Raw genomic sequence first — 12,038 nt, 5'->3', positions numbered from 1 at the left:
TATTTTATTATATTAATAAATTCCTTATACAGGTGGTGCCTCGCAATTCGACGTACCGCTATTCGGCAGTCGGATTTCACGGGCCAGTGAAAACGCTACATGATGTTGCAAGACAGAATTCTTTGCTGGACTATGTAACTGCGTTTAACGTTACTAAATAGCACTAAATAGTGACGGTTGCTTCATACATTTTAACCAATAGTATTAAAGAGCGAGAGTAACATTTAACCAATGATAGATAAAGTGGGAATAGATCCCTCAATCGTTCAGCTACGTTAGCCGCCCTCAAAGATAGCTACAGGTATGCCATCAGTTCTTCCTCAGTTATGAGACAACATTATCTCGTTAATAATTGTAGTCTGAGTTCACGTTTGCTCTAGTTGTTTGTGCTAATTTATAATTCTGCATTTCTCATAAAGTAAAAAATTTTGTGCTTTGGCAGTTATTTATTTTTTGAGTGAAATCTGATAATGGGTCCAAAGAGAAGTGAACAGCAGAATAATTCAGGAAAGAAATACACTTGGTTGAGCATAGAAAAGAAGAAAGAAATTATAGAAAAAGTGCAGAAAGGTAGAACAATTACAGATGTAGCTCAAGAGTGTGGTGTCCCTAGGTCAACCGTGGCAACTTTTTGGCAACAAAGAGACAAGATGGAGCAATGAAAATTTCTGACAGAAACAGATCTTTAATCAATGAAGAAATGGAAAAGCTGCTTCTTACCTGGATTAGAGAAAGACAGATGAAAGGAGATCCAGTAACTCAGGCAATGATCTGTGAGAAGGCTAGGTTAATTTTTGAAGAATTGCAGAAGAAAATTCCAGGACGTATCTCAGATCAAACTGATGAATTCAAGGCAAGTCGTGGGTGGTTTCACAGATTCAAAGGTAGAACAGGTATCCATAGTGTTCTCAGACATGGGGAAGCAGCTAGTGCAGATAAAAAGGCTGCAGAAGAGTTTGTGAAAAAATTTGAAGATTTAATCATGAAGGAAGGCTACTTGCCACAGCAAATTTTTAACGGGGATGAAACTGGGTTATTTTGGAAGCGCTTACCAAATCGAACATACATCACGCAAGAAGAAGTGCTCCCAGGACATAAGCCTATGAAAGATAGGCTTACCTTGTTATTGGCAGCAAATGCAAGTGGAGACTTTAAAGTAAAGCCACTTCTCGTTTACCACTCTAAAAATCCTCGCTGCTTTGGGAAGAAAATCATCAAGTCCAAACTGCCAGTGATGTGGAGATCCAGTACAAAAGCCTGGGTAGACCAGAAAGTCTTCAAAGATTGGATTTTTAAGGAGTTTGCCCCGAGCGTAAAAAAATTCCTCACTGACAACAATTTACCTTTGAAAGCACTGCTGATTCTTGAAAATGCTGGTGCCCACCCCCCCAAGACTTGGCAAACATTCTTGAAATTGACTTTGATTTCATCAAAGTCCAGTTTTTGCCTCCAAACACCACATCACTGATCCAACCCATGGATCAAGAAGTAATTGCCTGTTTTAAAAAACTTTACACCAAGGCTTTGTTTTCACAGCTTTTTGAAGTGACTCATTCTTCTGATAAGACACTGAATGAGTTCTGGAAGACTGAGTTCAATATTCTTCGCGGCGCCTCCGTAGCCAGGTGGGAAGGAGCAGCAGTGCATAGCACACGCTTCTTGATTAGACCAGGGTTCTAGCCCGTCACCAGCAAATACAGAGAATGCGGAAAGGTCAGGGAATGACCACCGCATATTCCGGAGCAATATGGCCTTAGTTGCTAATGCTCCTAAAAACCAAATAACAAACAACAAACAATCAATATTCTTCACGCCATTTCCTTTATTAAAACTGCCTGGGAGGGAGTGACACGGCAGTTTGGACCCTTCGTGCATCATGGAAGAAACTCGTTCCTTCCTTTTTTCGGGATGACAACAATGCAGTCCAAGCCGCTGAAGAATCAGAAGCAACTGCGGTCATGCAAGAAATCATTTCGACGGCGGAGAACCTCGACATAGGAGAAGTTGATGAGGCTGATGTGGAAGAGCTTGTGGAGGATCACGATGACGAACCAACCGTGGAAGAACTCAAAACACTCAGCGAACAGGAAGCAAAAGAGAGAGAAAAGGAAATTTCACTTGAAGAAGAAGACAGGGAAAAAGGGCCGATGCCAACAGCTGCCATTAAAGAAATTTTATTCCATTGGGAGAAGGTGCAGTCTGCTTGTTTAAAATGACACCCCAACACTGCTGTTGTAACTAGAATGACAGACTTGTTTAACAACACTACTATGCATCACTTCAAGGCCATCTTGAAAAAGAGGGAGAGACAGTCCACCCTTGATCAATTCCTCATCCCCATTCAAGCCAAGAGGAGAAGAGAAAGGGTAGAACAAGATAAATAAAACATCCTTCCAACATCTAAGGCTCAATGAAATGTATGTACTGATTATGTATTTTGTAATTTCGTTTGTTATATGGTAGAATATAGTAAAGTCAATAATACTGTGTATTTCTCTCCGACAACGAATTAATCAATTTTCCATAAACTTATATGGAAAATATTGACCCGCAATTTGACTTATTCACAATTCGACTCTAATTCGGCGACGGATTATAGTCGAATTGCAAGGCACCACTGTATATTATTTTAGGTAGTCCCTTAGGACTACCCTAGCTTTTTATATATATATATATATATATACAGGTAGTCCTTGATTTTCGTCGGGGTTAGGTTCCTGGGGGGACAGGTGCAAATGGAATCGTGCAGATGGAACTCTTTATATAATGGAGTCAATCGGAAATCACAGAGTTAGGTTCTGGGTACAAAAATTTTTACCTAACACACTTTGCATCGATTGTTTTATTTTATTAGCATTCTTAATAGTTATAGTAATAGTCGATGGAGGCATATTCCTAGCCCTACACACATTAGGGCTGCTTTCATCAGATTCCATCCTCCGAATATTGCACTAGGTTTCAATGAACTTCTTTTACCAGACATGGCATTTCTTTATTCTATTAAATTAAAAACTTTATAACACTATTGGCAAAAACTGCACACTGATATCACTATTATTATTATTTAATATATTAATAGCACAATTAATAAAAAACGTTAGCATAATAAATTTCCAACATGTGTAAATAGCGCAAACAACAACCAACTGAATGCTTCACTGCATGGACCTTTACCACCCGCATCCACGAGTGGCTACTTTGAGGGCAGGGAATCTTTCTCATCTCTGATACGGATGTGCTAATTGCTGATTGGCTCAGATTATCCTAAATCACATGAATAGTGCATGATACATAGCACAGTATGATGCCAATAAATTTTGTCTGACGATTTTAAGCTTTCAGTTTATAAAAAAAATTGCAAAAATAAATAAATATAAAAATGGCTTTGTTGGTGATATTTCACATAAATTTGGACCTGGTGCCTGTCAGAGAGGGCACCGTTAAATTTATATTTTAATTGGCTTTCAAAATTTAATGAATTATTATTTATTATTCTTATAATTAGATGTTCTAAATAATTTTAGAGATTTTGTGCTGCAATATTTTTACTCTTGTTACCCCCTCTCTTCTCTCCCTGTTTGGTTTGATTCTTTAGTTTAATTTTGACTATTTTTGCTCGTCTTGCCATACATTATTTTATTTTTTATTTTTAAAACTCTCATTTTAATTTATTTGTATGGTTATATTTCAAGCATCATGTAGAGGAATATGCTTTTTGCTGCCTCTGATGTTTGCTGTACCTTTTTATTTTATTTTTATCATGAAAGATTCAGTTTCCAACTATTTTAAACGTTATTCAAATATATGTATATCACATGATGTATATCACAGTAGTGGGCAAATTGCTAATTCTGCGCCTGTGTTGCCATCCATAGTTCATTTTTTGTCTATATAAACTGGTTAAGATTACTTTTGTCAGTAGTGTGGCTTTGTACTGGAGTGCTTGTATCTGTTCTATTTTTAATTTTCGCTGTATCAGGGCCACCGCTATTCAGGTCCTCTGCATTGCCGGTTCGATCTGGGGATCGGGTGGCGGACTGATCTTTTGATCGACTCGCCTTTGCGGCGATTTGTCAAGTGATCGAAATGCAGCGATTCCCTGACCATTATTGGCCTTGTGGTCCTCTGTTGAGATGGGGCGTAATGGTCAGTCTATTTTTGGCTTATTTTGTTTTATTTTACTGTAGTGGTCTAGATCTCTGTTGGTGATATTTTAATTGGCTTTCAAAATTTAATTAATTATTATTTATTATTCTTATAATTAGATGTTCTAAATAATTTTAGAGATTTTCTGCTGCAATATTTTTACTCTTGTTACCCCTCTTTTCCCTCCCTGTTTGGTTTGATTCTTTAGTTTAATTTAGACTATTTTCGCTCTTGTCTTGCCATGCTACTGGCATTATTTTATTTTTTATTTTTAACTCTCATTCTAATTTATTTGTATGGTTGTATGTATGTATATATATATATATATATATATATATATGTATGTATGTATGTATGTGTATATATATATATATATATATATATATATATATATATATATATATATACTAAATAGATACGTTATAGTGTAAAGTTAATATCTTTAAAGTTTGAAAATCCATATAGCCATAGTCCTGCCATATCTCCAGTATACATGAAAACCAAAATATAAATCATATTAAGTAAATTAATAAAATAATAAAATAATAAGCCCAACACAGGAAAATTATTTTGCAAGGAACTTTGTCGAGGGCTAAACCCTTACAAAATAACCAACCCATGCTAGACTGAGCCATCGGTTTCTGTTATCATCTGCCTGTATACTAAAGCCAAAATAATATAATAGTGGAAATGTGGAATAATTTAGTATAACATTAACGTAAGATTTGAGACAAATGTAAGTCTAGAATGCCAAAACAACAAGTGTCGTACCGTAATACATAACAACAATTTATAAATGATACAGGCTGGATGATATTTAGCCCGACCGATCGCTACCACATTATAAGCACAACTGAGTAATTATTAAAATTTTTGCTGAACACAATTTAGCATAAAATTTTGCAGAAAATAGCTAATAAAGCTAACCGAAGGAGAACGGAAAAATGTATAGTAGAGCAATAGTACCTCACTCCCCCTCGAATTACTCTAATAGTTCGCGAGGTATGAAAAATAAGGCAAGAGGAAAGCTAAAAGCAAAAAGAAAGAAAAGGTCAATTTATCGATAGTACATCGGATATTAACCGGGAGCGTAACTTCCCGACCCTAAAAGTAGGGATCCTGGTTAGGTAGTAAAGGCCTGTAAAAATATATCAATCGAATAAAAAGAAAAAGGAAAAAACGGAATGGCTAATTCCTAATAAAGTTTACTTTAAGTAGGACATAAATAATGTCAGATAAAGTCAAATTGTCAGTAATGCTAAGAGAACGAAAGACGGAACCTGTCAGATAAGGTCGGATTGTCAGTAATGCTTAGAGAACAAAAGAGGGGACATGGTAAAACCCCGTTTCTTTCGTTCTCTTAGCATTACTGACAATTTGACTTTATCTGACATTATTTATGTCCTACTTAAAGTAAACTTTATTAGGAATTAGCCATTCCGTTTTTTCCTTTTTCTTTTTATTCGATTGATATATTTTTACAGGCCTTTACTACCTAACCAGGATCCCTACTTTTAGGGTCGGGAAGTTACGCTCCCGGTTAATATCCGATGTACTATCGATAAATTGACCTTTTCTTTCTTTTTGCTTTTAGCTTTTCTCTTGCCTTATTTTTCATACCTCGCGAACTATTAGAGTAATTCGAGGGGGAGTGAGGTACTATTGCTCTACTATACATTTTTCCGTTCTCCTTCGGTTAGCTTTATTAGCTATTTTCTGCAAAATTTTATGCTAAATTGTGTTCAGCAAAAATTTTAATAATTACTCAGTTGTGCTTATAATGTGGTAGCGATCGGTCGGGCTAAATATCATCCAGCCTGTATCATTTATAAATTGTTGTTATGTATTACGGTACGACACTTGTTGTTTTGGCATTCTAGACTTACATTTGTCTCAAATCTTACGTTAATGTTATACTAAATTATTCCACATTTCCACTATTATATTATTTTGGCTTTAGTATACAGGCAGATGATAACAGAAACCGATGGCTCAGTCTAGCATGGGTTGGTTATTTTGTAAGGGTTTAGCCCTCGACAAAGTTCCTTGCAAAATAATTTTCCTGTGTTGGGCTTATTATTTTATTATTTTATTAATTTACTTAATATGATTTATATTTTGGTTTTCATGTATACTGGAGATATGGCAGGACTATGGCTATATGGATTTTCAAACTTTAAAGATATTAACTTTACACTATAACGTATCTATTTAGTATATACATAACGTCCGATGTAATGTTCGATCGTTTGATGGCATTAATTGGGTGTTCTATATATTACACTTTAACTATAATTTTACATCTTTACAACCTAAACTCAGTAATTTTATGGATGCTTTATATATATATATATATACACACATACTGGAAAGTTTGTACATAGCATTGAGAAAACAAAATGTAATATGCTACTGAGTGCATTGACTTCCCCACAAGCATTACACACTAAATAAAAGCACTGCTTTAGTAGAGAAGTGTATATTGCTATTTATTTGACTTGGAATTGATGATAGTGATGCCTCCACACTAGTATGTAGTTTACAGCTAAGCACATTTTCATCTGAATGGCTACATTAAGAAGTGGAATCTATATGAAATAATGGAAATTTAGTTGCTCCCCAGAAGTGCACAGATGTTTTGTTTTGATGATATAACTGCTGACTGTTATTTGTGTATTCCTTTGAAGAAAATATTTCTCTCGTTCCTCCAAGGTATGGGTGTTGACTTTAAATAGGTTTTAATTAGCTTTTGAGTCCTAACCTGTTGAAAAACGTTTTTCTAGAAGTTGAGAATCAAAAGAATATAGAAAATGCTATGCTGTGAACATTTTTACAGCTAAATTTTGTGTATTTAATTTCCTGTATGTTCTGTACATGGATTGTCCTACCCTCCAAGTTTATTAGAACTAAATCTTTTTAGAAATTAACAAAGTAATATATGGAGAGTTATCAGCTTTCTTGAAACATTGAAATGTTTGTATTGTCTGCCTATTCCATTTGCCCCCATCCTTTTTAGTAGATTCTCTGAATTGATGTTTCTGATGCTATTATTCATTGAGGTTGTATAAATAGCTTATATCAGTAGCTGTGTAAGGGTGGATGTTTTTGGGGGCACATCCTAAATTATAGTTTTGCATATTATTAATATATATTTGCTTCTTATGGGTGTTCTTCAAATAGGCCTCTGGGGTTAGGTATATTCATACTATGATTTTTAGCGTTTCTCACCAACCATTGAAGTAAAACGAAAACCAAAATCTTAAAAAATTAAGATTTTGGTTTTCGTTTTACTTCAGTGGTTGGTGAGAAACGCTAAAATCATAGTCTTATGGGTGTTCTTAAATACTGTTTACAGAAGCAGTGCACAAACCAGTCGATGAAGAAACTGTAATGTAGCATGTCCAAAGATAACTGGTATGTTTTGCTTGTGTTGAGAATATTTTCACATGACTTGCTTTCTCCAAAGAAAATTTCTCCAGAATCCAGAGATTAGTCATTGATATATGTTCATGTATTTCAATAAATATATTCAATTAATATTGCAACATCCTTTTAGAAAGACCCTGTGCATACATACGTACATACACTGTAAGTAACATTTGCCTATGTTATACAAGTAACTTATGTTATATTTATATTTTTGTTTGTGTACATTTTTTGATAATTGTAAATTAGATATTTATCATTGTTTTGGAATTGAATTAGCATATTTGTTTACTTTTGTTTTCTTGTAGTCACGTCATGCCACTGATGAGGAATTGCTTCTTGTACATAGGTAAGTGTCTTATATTTGTGATTATAAATTCAGAATGATTGAATGAAACAGTAACTAATTAGGAGATTAAAGAATACTTATCTCATGAAAAAATCATTTTAGTAGTCGCATGTGATTAACATTACAGTAAATTCCTGGTCATTCAACTAAATTGAAGTGGTGAAACCCATGTTTAGTCTATAGAGCTAAGTTCCACTCAACCCTTCAATATCTCTTCCATCGTGCAGTATGATTGATGACTTTTGAGGTTATGATGAACATCATGGCGAGATCCAATATTCCTTACATTTCGAGGGTACAGCTCTAAAACGGTGTTCGCAGGCCGCCGGGCTAGTTAGTACACTGGACCAAACCTAATGGATCAGCTAGTGTATAATCTTGCTACCTCTACTCTGCCAGATAGTGACTGGAGGGAGTCCGAGTAGTGTGTATGCGGGGAGCATTGTCGAGGCCACGTTATGTCAAGGATCTGGGTATATTCTTACCATGTGTACGCCATATCCAAAAATTTCATTACTTCATACAGCATGTCCCAACCACTTTTTCTTACTATTGTAAACACCATGAATTGTCAAACTAATAGAGCAAGCTTATCTGCGAAAAGATCTAAACCTCCCAAGCACTTCCTAATTCATTTCACAAATATACGTGGTCTCAATTCTAATCTCAACGATGTCCATTTCCACTTGCAGTCTGCCAAATCCCATGTACTTTTTCTGACAGAATCTCACTTATCGGTTGATTCTGTTGCTCATCTCAGATGCCCAAATTATTCGCTGTATAATTCCTTTCGCCTCAAAGGTGGTAATTGTGCATATGTCCGTTCTGATATTCCCTGTCAGAGACTTGGCAATTTGAAATCTCCTCTCTTTGATCTTCTCTGGCTTAAAATCTCTCTACCTCATTGTGTCAAATTCATCTGTTGTCTCTACTGTTCTCCAAACTCCACTAATCACTTGGAGCTCTTTGACTTCCTCTCTTTACAACTTGACTTTCTCCAGTCCAACTTTCCTAACAGTGAGGTAATTTTCCTTGGTGATTTTAATGTTCACAATTCCAGCTGGCTTCCATTTTCTAGTCACACCGACCCAGCTGGTCCAGATGCTGAGGCTTTTGCAGTTACTAATGACCTTGCACAGATTGTTCATTTACCTACAAGAATACTGGACAATCCTAATCATACAGCCAATACGCTTGATCTTTTTCTCGCAAACAACCCTTCTAAGTACAAGGTCGAAGTGAGAGGTCCTTTAGGCACTTCAGATCACAACTTGGTGATTGTCTCTTCTCCAATGGAACCTCTATCTCATGGCTATTCCCAACCTCGTGTTGTTTGGCATTACAAGAATGCAAAATGGGATGACCTGCGAGACTTCTTTTCTTCTTTTCCTTGGTCGGATTACTGTTTCAAAACTTCTGATGTTAACGTTTGCTCAGATCGTGTCAGTGAAATTATTCTTGCAGGAATGGAATCCTTTATCCCACACTCCACTTTAAAATCTCGTCCTTTATCTAAACCTTGGTTTTCCAATAAATGTGCTAAGGCTGTTCAAGAGACGAATGTTGCATATCGTAATTAGCTTGTTTGTAATTCTTCAGTTTCATTTTCTGCGTACACCAAAGCTTGCAACAATTGTAAAGCAATTATTAATCAGTCCAAACTGGAGTTTGAACAGGCTAAGAGTAGAAAACTTGCTTCTTGCCCTAATGGTAGCCGAGCATTCTGGTCTCTTGCCAAAGCTATTGGCCGCAACTTTTGCCCATCTCTGCTCCCACCTCTTTCCAAACCAGATGGTTCTGTTGTCACTTCAGCCAAGGATAAAGCTGACCTGCTAGCATCCCATTTTTCTTCCAACTCATGTATTAATGATCTTGGTAAAACACCTCCCACCATTCCCAACACGCTCCATTCAATGTCCCCTGTGGTCTTTCATCAAAAGGATTTTGATGAATCTTGATGGGCGCCTCCGCAGCCAGGTGGAAAGGAGCAGCAGTGCGTAGCACACGCTTCTTGATTAGACCGGGGTTCGAGCCCGTCACCACCAAATACGGAAAGGTCAGGGAATGACTGCCGCATTTCCCGGAGCAATATGGCCTTAGTTGCTAATGCTTCTAAAAACCAAATAACAATAACAAATAACGAATCTTGATGCTAAGAAAGCTCCAGGTCCTGATGGTATTTCTCCACTTGTTCTCAAAATCTGTTCTCCTGAACTTACTCCCATTCTTTGCCGCCTTTTTTCACTTTCTTATTCCAAAGGTGTTTTTCCTGCTGCTTGGAAATTTGCTCATATCCAGCCAGTTCCTAAAACGGGTGACAAATCCCTCCCATCCAATTATCGTCCCATTGCAATTACTTCTACTCTTTCTAAAGTAATGGAGAAATCAATTAACCGCCAACTCTTAAACTACCTAGAAACCTTCCGTCTGATCAACGATTGCCAGTATGGATTCCGTCAGTGTCGATCCACTGGTGATATTCTGGCTTATGTTACCCATTTATGGACTAATTCAATGTAAAGGTTTGGTGAAACACAAGTAGTTGCTCTTGACATCTCAAAGGCTGTCAATCGTGTTTGGCCTAAAGGTCTTCTAAACAAGCTTCCATCTTATGGTTTGCCAACTGTTTTTTTTAGTAATTGGTTATCCAGTTTTCTCTCTAATCGTTCACTGAGGGTGATGGTAGAGGCTCTCTGTCTTCTAACTTCTCCACTAATGCTGGTGTCTCCCAAGGTTCAGTTCTTTCCCCCACTCTTTTCCTCTTGTATATTAATGACCTTCTTCCATTGACTGGAAATCCTATCCATAGTTTTGCCGATGATAGCACATTGCATTCCAATTTCCATTTTGAGAAACCTTGTCCTGCTCAATCAGCTTCAACTTCTTGAAAATCTGCTACCAATTCCTTAAATGCTGATCTTCAGGTAATTCTCCAGTGGGGCAAAGACAACTTAGTTGATTTCAACCCTTCTAAAACTCAGTCTTGTCTTATATATCGCAAAAAGGATTCTTCTGCTCCTATGCTTATCTTTAGGGACACTCCGATTTCTAGGCAAAATGATATATCTCTTTTGGGGATTACCCTGACTTCTAATCTCTCTTGGCATAAGCACATTACAAATATTGCTTCCTCTGCATCTAAAAAACTTGGTTTTCTCTTTCGCTCTCGGCGTTACTTTTCTTCCAAACAGCTGCTCACTCTGTATAAATCGCAAATCCGCCCTGCCATGGAATATTGTTCCCACATCTGGGGCGGTGCCCCCAAAACCTCTCTCAGGCTTCTTGATTCCATTCAGAAGAGGGCTGTTAGGTTAATTAATGATTCATCTTTAACAAAGTCTCTCCACTCGCTGTCTCATAGATATACTGTTTCTGCTGCATGCCTCTTCTACAGATACTTCCATGGGCACTGTTCTTCTGAATTGGCTTCTATAATTCCCACTCTCTCTTTCAAAACAGTCCAAACACGTGCTGCCACCAGCCAACATCCATTTACTGTCCAACTCCAAACTCACAGAACCAACTTTTCATCTTCCTCGTTTATTCATTCAACTGCCGTTTTCTGGAACAACCTTCCTTCATACGTATTTCCTGAAAATTACAGTCTACAGAAGTTCAAGTCCAATGTCAACAAATATCTTCTTTCATCTTCTCAACCTCCAACCCAAGCATGGTACTAAGTACTATAGGTTCTAATACCTCTCGTGTTTGTTGTTTACATAAAAAAAAAACCTACAAGTTCCAGTCTATATCTAGGAAGTTAAAATCCCTCATTATAACACACTCTGATTTACTGGCCCACACTGTTTCTCTGTATAATTGTTCATTGTACTCATCAGAGTCATTAGGCCTATAACTCCTGCCCTCATTTTTGCTTTCACAGTGTTTGTGTCACGCTTAACTGACTCAACGTTGCACTGTCCATCTATGTCGACTGGATGCACTTTGTAAGATTTTATGTGTTTCTTGACTAACAACATAACCCTTTCTTCTTTCCTATCCTGTGTGTCCTTTCTGTACACATTGTACTTTCCAAATTCCAATTCTGCCTTCCTTATATCTGTGTGACACCATATCTCTGATATCCTAACAATATCCGCCTTTGATGTTTTGACCA

At 36.8% G+C, this 12,038-nt stretch overlaps 1 protein-coding gene across 5 annotated transcripts in view; it reads left to right on the top strand.

Moving 5' to 3' along the window:
- Positions 1–12,038, top strand: part of LOC150084061 (protein deacetylase HDAC6-like) — a 463,437-nt gene that overhangs the window by 45,177 nt on the left and 406,222 nt on the right. For all 5 annotated transcript variants that reach the window (XM_090375877.1, XM_090375876.1, XM_090375878.1 and 2 more), the window contains one exon: positions 7,881–7,921. In XM_090375877.1, coding sequence (XP_090232003.1) covers positions 7,881–7,921 — 41 coding nt within the window. The remainder of the gene's footprint in view (positions 1–7,880; positions 7,922–12,038) is intronic.

Source organism: Mastigoproctus giganteus, chromosome 6 (assembly GCF_048544385.1).
Source record: "Mastigoproctus giganteus isolate SK-2022 chromosome 6, ASM4854438v1, whole genome shotgun sequence".
Classification (NCBI taxonomy): Eukaryota; Metazoa; Arthropoda; class Arachnida; order Uropygi; family Thelyphonidae; genus Mastigoproctus; species Mastigoproctus giganteus.
This window is presented reverse-complemented; position numbering and strand designations above follow the sequence as displayed.